Source organism: Malaya genurostris, chromosome 2 (assembly GCF_030247185.1).
Source record: "Malaya genurostris strain Urasoe2022 chromosome 2, Malgen_1.1, whole genome shotgun sequence".
Lineage (NCBI taxonomy): Eukaryota > Metazoa > Arthropoda > Insecta > Diptera > Culicidae > Malaya > Malaya genurostris.
The window spans coordinates 25,205,590-25,226,155 of NC_080571.1; the positions used below are offsets into that span (position 1 = coordinate 25,205,590).

Genomic DNA, 20,566 nt, shown 5'->3' on the forward strand with positions numbered 1-20,566 from the left:
TGATTTTCGTTGTCCACTCTATCTCAACGGGGACTAATCAAAAGTGAACTAATCAAAGTAGAACAGTTGTAGTAGATGTCTTTTTAGACCCAGACGTTTTTGTCGATTTTCACAAACTAAGATTTAAATGAAAAGTCTTAAAGTCCCATAGTCTGCTAACGAATGCCATCCCGATCCGACTTCCGGTTCCGGAGTTACATGGTAATATGTGAAAATTTGAGAAAAAGTGCGCACTCAATTATCTCTGAAACAGCTCAACCGATTTTCGCAAAGACTAAGATTCAAATGAAAGGTTTTATAGTTTTCTAAAAATTTGTAAAATATTTTATCTTGATCCGACTACCGGTTCCGGAACTAAAGCGTGATAAGTGGAAAATTACCAATTTCACTGGTATTTTACACGAACGATGGTCAAAAACAGGTACTGATCCCATAAAACTATCTGATAAATTCTTCCAGTTTGCAGAGCTTGTTAGTTTTTGGGCATAAAAACTTAATTCGGCACTACTGGTCCCCCCTTTACCTGTTCCGGAAGCACCGAAAGTAGTGAAGATAAACTCCAAAAATAGAATTTTCTTCGATTTCTCTGCGATAATTGAACCGATTTCCATAAATCTTGATTTGAATTGAAGCTCATATTATCTTTGAAACTACTGTTGAATTTCATCCGGATCCGACCTCCGGTTCCGCAGTTACAGGGCGATGAGTGCCAAAGTTTTCAAATCGCCATTTATAATGACAATATATACAACATCGGTGCGTGGTGGCACGGTGGAAAAAGGAGACACAAAACGAACGATGCGTGCTTTGTTCTGTTTCGTACACGCTATGAAGAAAACGAAACGGTTACGGATGTCTGCTACTAGTGTATGATATTAGTAAAAGACGATGCAGCGGTTGATAAAAATTCTAGCAATTTTAAGATAAGTACGACCGAGAGAATAAAAGAATGTAAAGCTGGGGTACAATAATTTTTTTTGTGAGTAGTCACAGTGGCAGCAGTCCCTTGCTTCAGTTCTACACTGGACCCTTGATAAAATTTGCTTCCATGAGCTTCTATTTTAAATCAACACACAGACGTTCCTAGGCTATGGTGCCCACTTAATCCCTTTTTTTGTGCTGATTCAAACAGATTTTATAAATTGGGACCGTTCATAAACCACGTAGACTCACTGGGTGGAGGGGGAGAGGTGGGTCTGACAAAAGTCTACGTTTGTCTACGAGGGGGGAGGGGGGTTTTACTTAGTTTAATTAGCCGGCCGCGCGTTTTCTTCGATTGATCAAAAAGACAGTTGAAATTGCGTATTCAACCAAATGCATGATGCTTGAGAGCAGAATTGCAATTTGTCACGTCGAATAACCTTGACAGACTGCCTAAAAACATCGTCGACTGTAATCAGTGCTGCGAAAGTGATTATCAAATGAGATACTCCGTAGTTCTATGACCAAGTAGAAGTATACTCTCAAAGACAGGCGACTCTATTGTTTTTTTCTTTCATTCTTCTATTCCCTATCGAAGTGAAAAAATAAAATAGAACACTAACATGAACATAAATAGAAAAAGCTCATTATTCTTTGCAAAAAATCATCGGACTTTAAGTTTATTGCAGTAAATGAATAAATTTCAATTTTTATGCTTTCCGATTATTATTTAGTCACATCGTAATCAAGCAGTCAAGGAGAAATGAAGATAATGTGGATTGCTTCTGCAATCCATGAGCGTTCTGACGAGTGAAATGTTCAGAGAATTTTAGAAATCGATAAAGGACCGATGTTAGTAGGGTGACAAAACGATCAAAATTTATCACTCATCTATAGCCGATCACGAATAAGAAAATAGAAATTAATTATGAAAATACCAAATCGCGAGGAAGTCTAAGAAGTTATTTATATTTTTGTTCTGACGTGAAGCAGTTGTCAGTGTGGTTTCTTCCAACCAAAAACGGATTTGAAAAATCAAAATGATTGGAATTGCGAAAGTAAACATTTGCCTGAAAATACATCCCTGAGGTTGAAATAGAATCAACCAACTATTTTCACCTATAAAATTGTTGATTTTAATTTGCAATAATTGTGGTTTCGGATTTAACGGTCTGTTAAATAAGAACGGCTATTATATACTGCCCGACGTTTCGACAACTGGTTATGGTCTTTTTCAAGGGAAAATGTAAGTTTATTGGTTATAAATGATATTACAAAAGCATTAAAACTGTTTTTGTAATATCATTTATAACCAAAGGGGGTAGGGGTAATCGGAAAGTCTACGAAAGTCCACGAGGGGGGAGAGGGGGCTAAAAAAACAGATTTTGGTCTACGTGGTTTATGAACGGTCCCATTAAACACTTTTTAATGTGTTCATGTTTGTGTCATGAATTTAGTTTGCAGTTTTCGTCATCAGCGTGTATTTGTTTGTTTTATTTTAGCGTGTCCCTTAGAGAGAAGTGAAAAAATACATACATGCATACATATACACATATACACACATATAAACATCATAACATTGAGTAACTATTTCTATTCTAATAGATTTTTACTAGGGTTAATGTACCAATAGTCACATTGTTCATTTACCGATTACTCGACTTTCAATCAATGAATTATGATAAAAACTAATACAATATCTTTGCTTCGGTTTTGTGAAGTTATACCGTAGAAGAATTAGTTTGAAAATTTTTCAATACTGATATTATAACGACGCGAAAACTTTAAGCGAATGCTTCTAATTTCATCTTACTTTTGAAGTCAATCTATCGAACAGAGCCAACAGATCTCACTCTAACTAATGGTTTCCGTATTTGAGATGACTAATGGAGTTACATGAAATTTTCGAAATCGAAAAAAAAATTTTGATGCAAAAAGTGAACAGAATTGCATGAAACGTCGAGATTTAGTGTCATCTCGAAAAAAACATTTTTGAAAATATCGACTTTCTGGGACTTAATATCATAATCAAAATTTTTCAGTCCCAGAAAGTCGACTTAAAAAAAAATATTTTTTAGATGACACTAAATCTCGACGTTTCATGCAATTCCAAGACGTTTGGCATCAAAAAAAGGCGGGTGGTTAATGTCAGAGACATAACTGGATATCGTGAATACGAAAACAACGGGCATGTTCCTTAACACTTTCGAATATCAATTAGTTGATCGATTGTATGAATGATGCAAGCATTCCCCTTTTTCACTACTAGAATTTGAAACGATGCACCTAAACTAAAGTACAGATTAGTTACATTAAACATTCTGAAACAAAAATATTATGAAATAACCAGTATAGTTCTTTAAAATAAAAATAGCCGCATACAGAATTTTAATGTCGATTATTTCATTTCGGATCTGCATAATTTATTGAAAGAAACTATAAATATGCTGTAGGGATTCGTTTCTAGCATTCAGAAGGGTCAAATTGCGTAATTCTCTACGACATTAAACTCTGGAACATGTTTCGCAAAAACAAAGAATTTCACACAGCGAAAAGTGCACAAATCTAACCAAACTGTTCTAGATTTGCTCTAAACTGAGGATATTTACCTTCGATTTGCAAACAACAAATCCTAATAGTTCCTTAGAAAACTTTTAGAGCCATTAGAACGGCTGATTTTTTGTGATGCTCTCCACCGTTGTTTTTTCACCAATGCAAATGACAGGCAGCTGTGACGTAATCGCTCTTGTCGGAAGCGAAACTAGCTTGGCAAAACGACACAAAATACATCTGCTGGCAGTGGCGATAGAATCCAATTTTTGTTAAAAGGTTCCGTTTTACGAAATTTCATGTACCCCCGCCATCTCTGAGAAAATTGAGCGCGTAAAATACAACGCGTTTTGTCGGTTACGTCACTTATACAATCATATCTCCGGAACCAAAAGTCTCAGCCATTTAATCTTTGAACTTGATCAATGGCCCGACAATAGCTTTCAAATGAGCTTAAGTTTGTTAAAATTGGTTCAGCAATCTCTGAGAAAATTGAGCGCGTTAAAATATCTTCGAAAAGTTCACACACACACAGACATTTTTCGATCTCGTCGAACTGAGTCGAATGGTATATAACACTATGGGTCTCCGATGCTCCGTTCGAAAGTCGGTTTTCCAGCAATTCCTTTCTACCTTTCTATAGAGAAAGGCAAAAAGAGCTCAGTTAAGCCCTACCGACCTCTCCAACCCCGGATGTTGGAGCGTAATGCAATCAAAATCTTATTCAAGTCGTTCCATATCTTATTCATTTCATTAAATTGGGAAGCTAAAAACTATATATATTAAATTGTAATTGATTGTATCTGATGATTGCAATACCGTCAAGCCCACCATCCATGGGAGGGAAAAAAAATTTAATCAATTAGTTTAAAACTATTATTCGATTATTAAACTGATTAAGTAATTTGAAAAATTCAGTTTTAGAATAATCGACTAATCAATCGAGTAATCGATTAATAATCCAGACAATCGATTAACATTTAATCGATTAGTTTGAAAATTATACTCGATTATTGAATAATCGAGTAATTCGAAAAATCCGACATCCCTATTCGCAGTCCGAAGCTGACTATGGACAAAGTAGTCGGGTTATTTGTTAAGAGGATGACATCATTATGGCAACCTCTGATTGGCTCGTGAAAACATAGGTTAGTTCAAACCAATTTTTCAATGGTATACACTGAGGTCTTTTTTATGCGGTTTATTATGCGATTTTTTTATGCGAATTTTCAGAGTTATGCGGTTTTTTATGCGAAGTTTCAGAGTTAAGCGGTTTTTTATGCGAATTTTCTGAGTTATGCGGTTTCCCTTCTGCAGTTTTTTATATGCTAAGTTTCAAAGTTATGCGGATTTTTTTATGCGAAGTTTCAGAGTTATGCGGTTTTTCTATGCGAATTTTCAGAGTTATGCGATTTTTTGTTTTTTTTTTTTAAAGACTTCAGTGTACTATTAAAATACTCAAACGACGTTATTTCATATGTTTAAATTTGATTTTTTCGAATCGATTTATCGATCGAATTATTTCAATCCATCAACAAAGACTGAGTTATGAGTGTTCAAAAATGTATCAGAAAATAGTTACGTGGCAAGATTTGTATTTTTTAATTGAAACCCGGCCCCGTAAAGTGAAGAGTAAGGCATTTTTAATGACAAAAATCGTTAAAAAATTTGCTAAATACATGAGATATGTCAAAAGAATCTCTATCACGCTGATTCGATTCTTCAATAGCTAATTGATATTCGATATACACAAGTGAACACGGTGTGCAGCAGACAGCGGAGAATTACACCGACACACAATGCAAATGCGACAATCCAGCAAGCGAACGAATATACTTTACAGTCCAGTCATCACTCCACTAGACAAGCCACTTGCTTTGTTCACAGGCGAGCACCTACTAAGCAAAGAAATGCTATACAGCATAGGGGTGACCGGGGCTAGTAGGCCGAGTGGCTTTTATGAAAAGACTATTATGCGCAAAGGCGACATCTATTGTGATTTTTGTGAAGTATTCGGCCATCCATGTGCCGACGTAATTTCAGGTGCTTTTGTGTTGTCGTTTGTACAGGATTCTTTTTTTCGGTGCTTTTGAGTGAATTTAGGTTTTTGTACAGTAACATGCGTAACGCGAACCAATTATCATCCGAATTCAAAAAACATTGTACCGCTGAAAAGGACATTCAAAACCCCAAGAAATGGTATGATGATTTCCAGTGTTCTCTAATTTTTGTCAGTGTAAATCGTGATTGTTCTCGGAAACATCCATTGGGGTAGGTTGGCCGAGTAGTAAGTTTAGTGTATTCGTGAAATGCAAACTTTTTTCTGAGTGGATTTAAGTGTTATTATTTATAGTTAATTAATGTGCATGTACATATTATTATTCGCTCGATATTATTATTCCCTCATACATATTACTTACCACGAATTACTACAGATTTCTTATGAGAAGTGATATCTGCTCGATTCTCTATCATTTTTTCACTCCTCTCATGCTTCCAATCGATCTGAGTTGGTTCCACTAATAAACGTTTCCCATTGATGCATTTGATGTTGTTCACATATTTCATCATACTCGGCCAAACTACTCTACTTTTCTCCGAATTTAATGGTTAATAACTTGTTTCCTGAGTTTTCTATAGTAATGAAAAAATTCACAAATGTGCTCAAAAGATATATCTTCAAGACAACCGTAAACCGTTTATCAAAAAGTCTAACCAGAATGAGTACAGAAATTCCGAAACGAATACTCGGTCAGCTAGCCCCGGTCTCCCCTACAACCTTTAGAGAGGTGCATTTAGAAATGTCAGACCTTATTTGCGAAGTTGGGAGACGAACGTTTCATTTAATATTTTTTCCAAAATTCCGGATTTCAATTGTCACATTTAAAGTCCGATGTAAAAAGAATTAATTTATGGTGCTTTAAAATCCTAATTAAACTTTATAAAACTGCAACAAAATCTCATCAAAGCAGGCAAAGAATGACCGTTTTTATGCTCAATATTCCATGATCTAGCCGACTCAAGGCTAGATGATCATACACCACCAGTCGCGAGACCCCATTCCATCGTTTAGTATGGAAATTAACTCAACCGAATCCAGAAAATAGTAACAAAAACTGCAACACTCCAGTTTGCGAACCGGCAAGTCATCCACCAGACCAATTAATGTTTCAATCAAAGCAGACATCGCACCGCCGTCATCGGCAGAACTTCAATTTCTGTCGGTCAAAAGTCAATTGATCACAGCAGGCTTGGCGAACAGAGTCGAAATTGATCGAACTGATCAACTGAACACTGATGGGGAAGAATTCACGTGTTGTGTCGTTGCAATAAAAAATTAAACCGAAACACTTAGAGCAAATTCAGCAGCTGCAAGATTCATATGGGTGGTCTATAATGTAAGTGAAACTGAAACAAACGTATCCCCAGCAATCCGTTTTAGTTTTATTTATTCGACCAGTTCTACTGTCAAATTTAAAACTGGTATACATTGCCGTTCTATTTTTTCTATATTTGAAACACAGATAAAACGCTGCTGCGGCTGCCAGTTTATTTTGTTATAATTTCTAGATTTAAATTTTAAAACTGACATAAATTATGCATCTAGAACTAGAACACTCCTGAATATGCCCTTACATTCATTTCCGGATCCTTTCATCAACGGTGTCGTTCCCTTGCTAACCGAAGACGCGGCCGGTTTGTTGGCCGAAGTCTTAGGTCCTTTGGTCGCATGCATCGGTTCCTCCTCGGGTAGCATGTTGCTCTGGAGAGTATCCTCCTTTAGCGTGGCCGGATCATCAGACGCAGCCAGCTTACCCAGTTTGTTGGCCCTGACCAGTGGGCCAACATAAGTCAAGCACAGTGCCCCGAGCACTAGCAAACGTAGTGACAGGGTCATGGTTTTACGCATTTTCAACTTTGAACACACACGCTTTTAACACTTCGATTCACCAACACTAAACTTACGCGACGACTTTATGCTCTACGGTGGTCAAACATTACGAAGGGCCACTACTGCATCAGAACACCGGATCGATTTGTTTTGATTTTTAACTGCAGGCAGAACTGCAAATATTGCACACTTTGAGGTTAAATAATACACTGGCACCGATACCGATATGCTACTTAACCACCAACACGAAAAACGATCGCTGCAACGATGTTACGTCAATTTTATCTTTTGCCGGGGCGAAAAAAAAAACCTTCGGAATAGTGAACACACACCGATCGACCGCCCGAAGTTGTCCCCCCGTCCGGCCCAGGGGAGCTGAAAACAATACACCACTACACTGCCGCGCACTGGCACTTGCAATAGCAACAACCAACAGAAACACGACGAATTGGTCTAGCTGCTGCTAGCTGCTTACCGAAGTGGTCCACAATGGTCACACAATGGACATAAACCGACACACGCACTCGGGACACCTCAACAATACCTATTCAGCACTAAGAGGGATCATCAATACCTCGCAACACTCACACAATATTTCCGACAACACGCCACCTTTCCGTAGATGCTGCTGCTTTCTATCTCTTGCTTGCTGGTTTATCCGACTCACTGCCAACTTGGATCGAAACGATTTTTTTTTCTTCCTTCCGGACGTGATGAGCCCGGCACAATCGGAAATATATCTGACAACACCGTCCGGGAAAGGTGAAGGAATTATTGTTTTCTTTTGATTTAGATAAAAACTGTTTTAAGATAAAGTCGGTGGCTCAATGATTAGCGGAAGGATAAACTTCATGTGCAACTTTTTCGACTTTTACCGAACGACGATAGCGACACCACGAACGACCGAACCGAGTCGACGCATTTCAAGTGACATACTGATATTGGATCGGTTCATTCCGTGCGTTCGATATGAGCTCACTGATTACCGATCTGACCAATCCCAGGCACACCGCACCGATTCTACCTTTTGCTTGCTAAACTTCACCACTACACCTAGTTCGGATACGATACGGGTTTGACACTTCAGAAAAGGCAGAATTTTGCAAAAGAGTGACCGCCGACAGCCCGTAGCACTATCGTTCCGTCTTTTTCGTTCTCGTTGTGCGAGCGACCCAACCGGAGTTCATCCCGGTGCTGGCAAACGGTACCTGCTATCACATAAACATCTGCGGTCCGCTTCGCCTACACAACCCGAGAATAGCGAAATAGGGGTTCGGATTGATCATAATCTTTTCCGTATTGTTGGAAACCAGTTTCATTTGACAGGTCGTTTACTCGTTTGGAATGACACTGACAAATCTATCGTAACTATCATTACTCGCTCGCTATCGTTTTCGCTTGAGAAAACTGAAACTTTTCACGAAATTGGCTTGGGTTCGCACATGCAGAGAAAAATATTGTAAAAGTAACTAAATTTTGGTTTCACGCCACGATTTATTTCATTGAAATAGTGACAAAAGAAAATCTGCTTTGAAATTTTCAAATATTGTTGCTTGAAGCTACGAAACAAGATATTCGATTTTGCTCAGTGGATTAGTTTGTTTCAATTTCTTGACAAACAATTTCATAACAAATTTAACTTTTAAAATAAGTTTAAAACGAACTAATTTTAGATAAAGGTAATATTATTAGGGCTTTGAATTTATAATCTTGGCAGTTGAAATGAATGATAAGATTCAAACCTAATGTAATTAGTATTTCAACATGCGCTTTTGTTTATTAAAATCATACATTTTTGTTTGTCATTATTTTTAAAATGAGATTTCATTCAAACTAATTTCCAGTGTCATTTTATGAACTAATTTTATTTCCGTTTTTGTCGTGAATGCGACTTACTTTACTATGGGGCGCCTTTTCAAAATGTACCCTCTGAGAGAGTGATAAGTTTTTGATCGTGAATATATCTTGTTGTATCTAACGAATCAAGATAATTTTTGCTACATGCCATCGGAAATATGAACACAATTTTATGATAAAATATTCAGTTGTGTGACATAATCTCAAATAATTCAAAATTGAACTTTTCTGAAATATTTGGTATAAACGAGTATCAAAGAGGATAATTCATAAGGCGCGTTTGCCTTTCTCGTATTTTTAAAGCTCATAGCTCAGTGATCTGTGAATGGATTTATATAATATAACTAACTACCAATAGAATCGAAATTTTTCAACTTAAGCGTGTAAAGAAAAAGCATTGAAGTATTTCAATAGTACACTATTGAAAAACCTGTTTTATTTGATGCATGACAGCACCAGCCAATCAGAACGCGTTCTGAGGAAGAGAACAAAATATCTGCTGTTGTACAACAAATCGTTCGAGAAAAATGTTCCGAACAATGCTTAATATCGTAGTGAGTTCTACAATTGAAAGGCAGGAATGAATCCCGTACAGCATCCTGATAATTTCTTTCAATGAATGCAAATGCAAATCCGAAATGAAAAAATCGACATTAAAATTCTATATGCTGCTATTTTTCTAGCTGTTAGGACCGCCCATTAATGAAAAAGCTTCAAACGAAATCACGTAAAAAGAAACCTTTTAACAAAGATTGGATCAGTTTGGATTCTATCGCCACTGCTAGCAAATGTATTGTGTGTTGTATGTAAAGCTAGTTTCGCTTCCGACAAGAGCGATTACGTCACAGCTGCTAGTCGTTTGCATTTGTTAAAAAACAACGAAAAGAGGACAACGGTGGGGAGCATCACACAAAATCAGCCGTTCTAATGGCTCTAAAAGTTTTCTAAAGAACTATTAGGATTTCTTCTTCGCAAATCGAAGGTAAAAATCCTCAATTTCTCAGTGTTTGATTGGATTGTGCACTTTTCGCTGTGTGCAATTCACAGTAATCAAGATCAAGTGAAGCCTCCTTTTTTTTGCGAAAATTGTGAAAAAGGGGAATGCTTGCATAATTCATACAATTGATCAACTAATTGATATTCGGAAGTGTTAAGAAACATGTCAGTTATTTTCGTAATCACGACATCCAGTTATGTCTCTGACATTATCCACCCGCCTTTTTTTATCAATTTAGTAAAGCGATACATTTTGGCCATTTTCAAAAAGGTGTTCGGTTACCGGCACCCCAAGAAATTTCGCTAAAAATGGAAAAATATAAGTACAGACTGCAGTTATTCAAAGAAAAAACAGAATATATTCTTTTTGGAAGCGTTTTTGACAAAACTCTTCATTGTCTGATTGTGACTTCGCCTTGGCTCTCTTGGTCGAATATTTGGATGGTGGCGCCTTTGATATTAATTTGGTCGGTCTTCAACGTTTTTTCTTAGCATCTACTGTATGAGCAGCTAGATGTTTGTCTCGACAGCAGCCTGCAAAGTAAAGCAAAGTCTTGGCATTACATTTCTTTTGTGGAATTTGGCCTTTCTGTTTCAACAGACTTCGCAGCCGATTCTTAGTGTACAGAATCATTGCATGGCTAGTACTATGGATCCTACTGACACTAAGAACCCTTCCAGGTCGGGGCTCGAACATACGACAACTGGCTTGTAAGACCAGTGCACTGAACCGCCAACCCGGGACAAGCCTGCATATCATTGACAATTTTTCACGATTTGTCGAAAAAAATGGGGTCGCGGTAACCGAAATTGGTAGACATTTTGAAAATGACAAAAAATCTTTGTTTGAGAAAATTTTCATAGAATCCGGTATTAAATCACGAAATAGATCTATTTCACCTCATAAATATTCAATCCAATAACCTTTCCGATTGATGCTCTTCAATTCATGATACACTAAAAAAGTCAGAAAAAACTTTTGTGTTGATATTCACGTAAATAAAAGTTATTTTGAACGCAGCAAAAAGTACAAGTGACTGTTTGCTTCGCAATTAGGCACAAAAAGAACGTGCTGCTATTACAAACACACATGACATTTGTCGGATTGACACTAAACGGTGGGGTGCCGGCAACCGAACACCTTCCCCTAACTAAATTTTGGTTTCACGCCACGATTTATTTTATTGAAATCGTGACAAAAGAATATCTGATTTTAAATTCTCAATTGTTTCATAATATAATTAGTATTTTATCATGCGCTTTTGTTTATTAAAATCATACATTTTGGTTTGTCATTAGTAGAATAAGATTTCATTCAAACTAATTTTCAATGTCATTTTTTGAACTTAATTGCTTTCAATAGCAGTTGGGCCCTTTTGTCGTGGAATGATTAAATTTTTCACATGCCACAATCAAGCTCATGGAATATTAACTTTTATTGTAACAAATGATTCGGTGCTCCATCAGTCTGGTTTAGATAGAGTTCCTGCATCAGATATTTTCTGTAAAAAACGTGTTATGTAATGTAATGCATGTTAAGTAATACTTTGAATTATCCATATATACACTTGAACTGTTAGAAGTTCCCAAGAAAACGAAAGAAGCACATCAATTTTCCACCTGAAACACGTGCAAACTTTTTTTTTATTATCAACGGAAGAGAAAAATTCTCTGGTTTATGACAAACAAAACTGATATGACTAATTCAAACAATAAATTTAGTTGTATCATTACACAAATAAGATCATAGATAAAATCTTTGTGATGATGTAAATTAAAAACATGATTGAATCAACAAATACGTTGCCAATAATATCAACTCAAATCTGTTTGACAAGTAATAAATGGCGAATTTATTTCAACAATAAAATCTGCCGAAACAAACCATTTTTTCATTAGCTCGGATGAAAATTTTGCTTCAAATCAAATAGATACAATTGTTGATGTAAAAGGGAGAAAATAGTTCAAAACAATCATATCCTACTTTGGAATTAACAGAAACCATATTGAAAAATCTACTGACTGTTTTGTTATTTTAAAGAAGCTTAGTTTCTCTACGTGCACTTAGCGACGGAAGTGTAAGCCATCCCGATATGAGAATCAGGAAAATGACTCGATTTTCAGTTCAATGGCGTTAAAACTGAATTAGGTGAGGCACCAAGCGAAGACAAACCAGTTAGTAGATTTTTTTAATCTGATTCCTGATAATTTCAAGCTAGAATGTGATTTTTTCAAACCATTTTCTCCCTTCAACGCGAACAATGATCTCTGTTTGAAGTTAATCAATATTGTGGTCTTGCCAAACAAACAAAATAATTGTTACAACTGGTTTTACTGTTGAAATAAATCACCTATTTATTGCATATCAACGAAAGTAGATTTGTTTTTATTGGCAATATCACTGTTGATTCTGTTTTGCTTTACTTTATGCTAAGAGAAAAATTGATTAATTTCATCTTTGGTCAAATTTGTGTGATAATACAACAAAATTTATTGTTGAAATGAACCGCATCAGTTTTATTGTTTATGAATCTGCAAAAAATAAAGCTTAAAGATTAGTTAAAGTTAAAGTCTATTAGTATTAGGGGCGGGTAGGGTCTAGCACTTTTGAAATAATCATTTTCTTTGTATTTTCTTATAGTTAAACATTTCAAGAATATTCTGCGAAATTTTCATGGCTATCGGAACAAAACTCAGGAAGTTATGGGCCTTTATCTTCGTTTATCTCATACTGCGAAAAAATAAGAACTCGGCGAATAAGCCCAAAACTTCTGCTTCAATTGACTTAAAAACTTGACAAAACATTCTTGAAATGTTTCATTATAACAAATCATAAAAGACAAAATATGCTTTTTGAAAATATTAGACCCTACGGGCTCCCTTGAGTAGTAAATTGTTTCCATTGATTTTATAGACAAAAATCTTTAAACGCGTTTTTCTCGAAAGCAGGTTTTGAAAGTCCGTGTCCATCGTCATTCAAAAACTACTGCACATATAAAAAACCAGACCCCAACGTTTTCCTTTTCGTTGTTTGTTACTTTGGAGAGGTTTTACATCAACAAAATGGCGGATTTTTTCGGGAAAAATCGTAGTTTTCACTTTGAACAACCACCAAAAATTCAAAAAATTAAAAAAAAATCAAACAGAAACGTTGGGGTCTAGAAAAACTTCTACTCTAACTATGATTTGTTCACTTCTGATTAGTCTGCGCTGAGATACAGTGGGCACCGCAAAACATGATTTTTAAGAAGTGTCCTCAAAAATACCTCTTCGCCAACTTGTTGCTCAATATTTTTCCACGAAAAAATCACAAAATTTAGTTCGAATGATGCTTTTTAACATACAAAACATTTGAATTTATTTTGTTGGACGATAATTCTGAAAAAAAATTCGCAAAAATGATGATTTTTTCATCATTTAGACCCTACCCCTCCCTTAAGATATCAAAAACATGATAACTGTAATGAGTATTGGTGCCGATAGGAAACAACAAAGTTGGTTTGCAAATCGACAATTCTGTATAAAATGTACAAAGCGGCGAATGTAACAATGAGAGATTCTCTTTGTTCACTTTCTCTTTCGATTGTTGCGGTACTCTTAGCTATCCTTCTATACAATTATTTACAGATAATAATAACGAAAGCTATCATCTTTTAATCCTAACTAAAGAAATTATTGAAAAAATCAGAAATGTTACGCAACTGTCTTATTGTTTTTCGCTAATTATATTTTCAATGTTGTACTTTGCAACTTGAATACAGTCCGCTTTGAAAACTGCACCTAATTTATAGAAAAAGGTGTATTTTCATAAACCAGCGATTTTTCTTCGATTTTGTTCTCAAAATATCCCGACAACAATTACTCGCATCGTCTTGATGTCAAGAAATAATGTATTCAAAGTTTCATGAGAATTACCAAAATAATAAATTTGGCGATGGAGAAATCAGATTAATTTAACAAATGGGTTCTCATGAAATATCCATTTTCTCGATTTATTTCGTCATATATCTCATACCTCGGAAGTGACTGCATTTAACAAGTAGCTTCTTATGAACTTTTTCATTGAACGTAGCTTGGAGAATAACATTTCATTTCTCAGATACTTTTATTCCTATGAAAACATCGTTTTTCAAAAATTGTTAAAAAAAATTTACTCGGGAAACTTTTCTGTTAATCATCTTTCCCACTTTCTGAAACATTCATTGGTTTCTTGTAACTTGACGTTTTTTATGATATAAAATTTAAAAAAAATACATTTATTTTTAAAAAGTTCAATTGATTACCTACAACCTCTTCTTAGACATATTCTTTGTAGAAGCTATAGATTTCTAGTTGTATTGGTTCGAAGATAATGTGGCTAAAACATATACGCCCATTTCATGAATTAGTCTTGAGTGAAAAAAAATCTCTGGACCAGTGGAAAATACTTCTTACTTACTATAACGAACACACATGCAAAATTTCAGGCAAATCGAAGGGGGTCCTGCCAACAGTCAGCCGATTCCGCATGGAATTGCTCAATATTAGAAACTGCATAACATTCCATAACACGTTTTCTTCACAATAAATATTTGTTGCAGGTTATCTGTCTTGACCGGACTGAAAGAACACCGAATCATTGGATAATATAAAATATAATATACCAAGGCTTGAATGTGGTATGTAAATATTTGGAATATAATAAATATGAGTAATTGGAACTGTTAAAAAAATATAAAAATCGAAGAAAAATGTTAGAACAACAACCCAACCAACAACAAATTATTTTCAAAGAAATCATTTTACTTTTAAAATCAAAACAAAATGTATGATTTTAACAAAAAAAAACGTAAGTTAAAATACTAATCATTTTCAGTTAATGTCTTATCATTTATTTCAACAGCCAAGTTATAAATCCGAAGCACTACAAATATTACATTTAAAGTTAGTTCGTTTTAAGCTGATTTTGCAAATTGAATTATATATGAAATTGTTTGTCAAGAATCAGCTGCGAGATCTGGTTGAACAGATTGGTCAAATTTCACCAATGGAATGTATTACCAAAACTACTCTTGAAAAATTAGCTAAAAGCAGAAGACTCTCCATGTCTTCACAACGCACCCTAAACTCCCCTATAGCAAAACAGCATGCCGAAGAGTGAATACCTCCGATACGTTCAATATCGGGTATCGAGGAAGCAAGATCAAAACAACCTTACTGCGCATGTACGGGTGTTGTTTGCTTTTTTTCGACGTTCGATGTGACGTTTTGTAGCACGCAGAGACACCAACACCCAAATGCGAAAGAGTTTCCCGATACAACGAAAACAAACAGGTTCACTCAAAATCTGTTAGTTAGTGTTGGAAAACAGACTACTACCGTGCGGATGGATGAACTCTGTAACAGTGGCATGATACCGCTTGACACTGACAGCATCGAATGTTGTTTATCTAGAAAGTCGCGTGTTTTGCTGTCAGTGCGAGGTGATTATTTCCGTTACGCTGATATCCGCTGTAGACGGCGAATGTTTGTCATATTCGAATGATACGCAGTGATGAAAATTCTTCGAATCGTTATCAGAAATCTTTCCGTGTTTTAAACCTGAACGCAGTAGGCTTCCTGTCATCCAAACATTGTCTAACAATTTTCAAAAATTGAAGCTATTTGCTGTTTTAATGGTAGTTTCGCTGCTCAGGAACAGGTTGTTACACCGACAGTCGTTTCACCTAAATCCACTTGTGGAATGATAATTTATGAATTCGCACCGACACCCATTCGATCATTCGAATGAGTCTCTGTGCAAAAAAGATATTTCCTTTATTTTAAAATTGATCGATTCTTTACACAGAAATACCGTGCATAGCAGTAACAGAATAGGACTATTCCTCGAAGGCATAGTTACAACTTTGTGGAGATTTAGGTACAAATGAATCTAATTTCCTTAAAAATTAGCACTAGCATGTTTGCTTCATAATAATGTTAATGTGTTGTGATATTTTTTACTACCACATATTGAACTAGAACTCCGTCTACATCACTGAACAGTTCATGCATCACAACTTAATCTAGCGCTAGTCATTGATAACAATCAACATGTCATTGTATGAAGGAACAAAGAGGATAAGGGTGGCCGGTATTGAATCATTTCCGCTTACACTTATCGTGGACACGTCCATGAATCTTCTTCCAAAAACAAGTTTCCATGAGTCAACAGCAGCGCAAGCCATTGTAATGTAAGGTAGTCTAATAAGTGGAAGAAGAGCCCATCAAAATCCATGATAATAACAGCGACTCTACTCTCCCCATCTAAATCGTTTCAATAAGCATATCAAATACGAGCAGATATGGAACTATCAGTAACAACCCAACGATTTCAGCAAATTTAAAAAAAAATTGAAAACCTGGATAGGCGTACAGCACTTGGAGAACCTAACTTAACTGGAAAGCATAAACTGAATCGTTTCAATTTTGCAAAGAAATACATTACCTGGACTGATAAATGGAAAATCGTACTCTTTCCTTAAGGAAATAAGTTCAACCTGGATGAAGCAGATGGCTGGCAATACTATTGGCATGATTTGCGCAAGTATAGTCATGGTATAATTGAGTTGTACTAACTCGAAAAAGGAAATAAAACACAATCCGCAACAAGTATTACTGTGCATTACTGAAACGACCGAAAAAATCTTTTTTTTTTGTTCGAGACAATGCGCCGGTATATTAGAGTAATAGTTCTGGTGCACATTAAGAAGATTCTTTCTGTCCTTCACGAGTCGAAACAAGGGAGCCACCCAGGACCACTACTTCTCATGCCATTCGTGAATGATTTACGCAGTAAATTGTCAGTTGAAGTTATGTATGCTGATCTTAAAATGTACCTCATCATTGCAAACCTCGTGGATTATGTGCTCTACCAAAACGGCATTCAGTTTCCCTCTCAGCAGGCCGTTCAATTTTATTGGTTTTTGAGCGCTTGTTGAACGACATATTGCACGAAATATTCGTTCAATTTGCTGGAACGGTTTGTTGTTGTTTTTTGTCTTGCAAAAATAGTGTGAAAATTAAGTGTTACCTTTACATAGAAAGAAAATTTTTTGTTATTCTACGTGAAGTAGAAGTATTGTGCAGGTATGTATTGTTAGTTTGAACAAATAAGTGGAAAAAACTTCAGAAATTCTGCAGTAAAACTAGTCCAACGGGTCTCCAACTCCTCATGTTAAAAATGGCTCAACAATGGACCTCTGTCTGCCGGGTTTGTTGAACGAAAAAAATGGCATTCGGTTCAACGGTCTGTTTCAAAATCGGCAAACGAAGGTCCCGTGTTGGCCTCCCGTTGAACGATTGATTGGACTTTCATTGGACCAATGATACAACGTATTGGACCAATGAAGGACCACCGTTGAACGTTTTTTTCTAAGTGGGTTGTTTCTTTTTTACCATAAGTGCCCATCCAACCAATCATTCAATCAACGTTTGAATTGAAACTAAGTTAACATAAGCGTGTAGTTACATAGATCTTTCTGGAATCAGTTTCAACCTTAATACCTAAACACAGTATCAGAACTCATTTCCTGAATTCAGGTTCAAAATTTGGATTCTTGAAATAGATTTTGGAATAGAACTCAGTTCTAGAATCAAATTCAGAACCTGAGTCCTGAAAATAATTCGGTTCAATGCAACTATAGAATTCCAGAACTAAATTCATGAACTGAATTCTAGATTTGGATTCGGAACCAGAATTTGCCAACTGAATTCTGGAACCAGTGCCAAGTTCCGATTTCAGATCTTGAATCCAGTTCCAATTCCTAAATGCCAAAGGTAGGATGAATTAAACATGTCGGTTCTTTAGAACCATTTAAATATTCACAAATAATTATTCGAAGTTTCTCTCTGTTGAGTCTGTAAATACACCACAAATGACATTGTTTGTTGTACTTTTTTACTCTGATTTGTTCTGCGATTCCTGTGCGGTAGAATACGTTTATCATTAATAAGTCATAATTTAGTATAGGATGCACCGTTACAATTTTGGAAGCGAAGTAGGGCAACGGCTCCCTATTTCATCTGAGCTCCTATTTCCATCTCATCCCTTCACCTCATTACTTTGAACATGAATAATATTCTAAAACCTACCTGAACCAAACTGTGAAATGTTTTAAAATGATTATGAAAGCTGTTGTCACACTTTCCTATTGAAAGAAATGGTTTTAAGTTCTTCGTGTATCGTTTTTTTCATTTAAAATAAACTCATTTTTCAATTTAGGACACATTTTCGTCTCAAGATTTACAGTTCGTCATGTTTCTGATTATCTACTAATCGATTCGTCTCAAAACATGATCACTTTTTCGCACAATTACACTACCATTGAATGCTGGATGACTTCATAATTAGTAATGTTCACTTGCCACTTGTTTAATTAACGATTTAAAACTTCAAGAACTACCCGACAAACAATAAAAGTCTTCAAAAATATGAGATGAAAGTTTTTCACTTAGTTCACTTGATTGCGTTTTGTTTTCATCTCATTTGGTTTCGCAAAGTTGCCAAGTTATCTCATATTGTTACAAAAAATAAATTGTTTTTCTTCTTCAAATTATTACCAAAAAGTATGTTTTTGGTATCCGTGACATTAGTTTAATTATATTATTGATATTAATATTTAAATAAAACTGTTTTGGCTTCGAATATTACCAGAAAGAGCGTGTTAAATACTAATGAAATAACCATCGTGGCAAATCTAGTAGCACTGGTTTCATTCCGCTATACGCCAACATAACGCTGTGAAGTGTGTGTGTGTGTTTCATCGGCTGTATACAGAGATGCCAGGTATTTTCATAAAAATATGTATTACTTTGCACAGAAAGTCTATATCTGTTCTATCTGTTTTCACTAATAAAATGATGTTAAAAGATAGTTCTTTAGATCTCCGTAAGTCATTGCCCTATTAATTAGATAATTCAACGAGTAAATTTTTTTACCAATAATAATAATGTGGAAAAATCCTGGTGGGTACGGTTGTATCGTTTGAGTTGTATATCTGGCAGCGGTAAGGCAGTCGGTCACCAGAATGTCTGCAAGCCATATTTTTCCAGCTGGCAGCGTTTAGTCAGCCATCTGGCAGCCATGCGAATGCGGGTGAGAGTGTAATAGTGGAATATTTTGTTTTGATTGCTGTCGCCATTGCTAATTTATAGGATGAATAAAAGATCAACGATAGGATGAATAAAAATCCATTGAGATGAAATTAGGAGCAGAGTAGTGAAAACATCATTAGTGTTTTTAGCTGTTTTATAAACATTAGTTCAATTTTCAAGAAATGTGAATCAATTTTCAACGTGGAGCAAGGCGAATGAAGCAGTAATATGAAATAGTTACAGTGATTTTAGTGGCTAAATCGGGGTTTGAAGGCGACGTCCTTACAAATGAGATGAAATAGGGAGCCCTTACCCTAGTAAAAGTCTCGGAATTCACATAATCAATCAACTAATATGAACGATTATCGATATTCGGAAATGTGAAATAAGCATGTCGTTTTTAATCGTATTCACGTCCTCCAGTTATGTCACTGACATTGCCCACCGGCCTCTTTTATCTATGGGCCCCTCCCCCGTTCACGACAACCTTGCACGCTCATTGAACATTACTCGAAATTTGAGTTGCAATTACTCAAATCTATAAACTGAAGCAATCTGTTCAAGACATTCGAGCTCTGATTTGGTTAAAGTTAACTCAAGTTATGAATTCTCTTATGTTGTTTTCCCTTGATGCCAAAACTAACACCCCAACTGCTGTCAAATCGTTTGTTTGAAGCTACACACCAAACAAATTTGAATTTTACAGGTGACTTTATCTCTCATACGATGTAATTCATACGGACATAATTTCTCAAATAACGGAAAATTTCATTTGTAATAACTTAATATTAGATTAGCTTGAATTTTACTGGTTTCGACTGTAACTTGCATTCTGCTAGCAACTGCGGCTGTATGAATTTAAATGCACATGCACCTTTTACCAGCCAAACAGATGTGTGCTTCTGTGGCTCAGTCGATTAACAGTCGTACTTTGTTATCCAATCATTCTTGGTTCAAGTCGCGGCGGTCGCAATCAGGATTCATTTTTTTTATTTCAGTAAATTTCATGAAATTAATAACACAATATTGAATGTTCTACCACGTAAATTTGCGTGAACTGCGACGCTCCATTTATGTGCATCCAATTAGTTGTAAAATCACAGGGTGTGTACACACTTCGAAAAAACCCTGTGATTTTACATCTTATTAGATGCACATAAATGGAGCGTCACAGTTCACGCAAATTAACGTCGAAGAACATTTAATATTGGGTCTAAAACTCCATGACATGAAATT

At 35.8% G+C, this 20,566-nt stretch overlaps 1 protein-coding gene across 6 annotated transcripts in view; it reads right to left on the reverse strand.

Moving 5' to 3' along the window:
- The window catches only part of LOC131428380 (low-density lipoprotein receptor), a 916,545-nt gene extending 908,198 nt beyond the window's left edge, over positions 1–8,347 (reverse strand). The window contains exon 1 of one of the 6 annotated variants that reach the window (XR_009229368.1): positions 7,108–8,336. Coding sequence is in view for 5 of the 6 variants with exons in the window: in XM_058592297.1 (XP_058448280.1) it covers positions 7,108–7,381 (274 nt within the window). In the remaining variant the exon portion in view is untranslated. Of the gene's footprint in view, positions 1–7,107 lie in introns of all 6 variants that reach the window. The other 5 variants (XM_058592297.1, XM_058592293.1, XM_058592292.1 and 2 more) reach the window with 5 other exon arrangements.
- Positions 8,348–20,566: the final 12,219 nt, after the last annotated feature.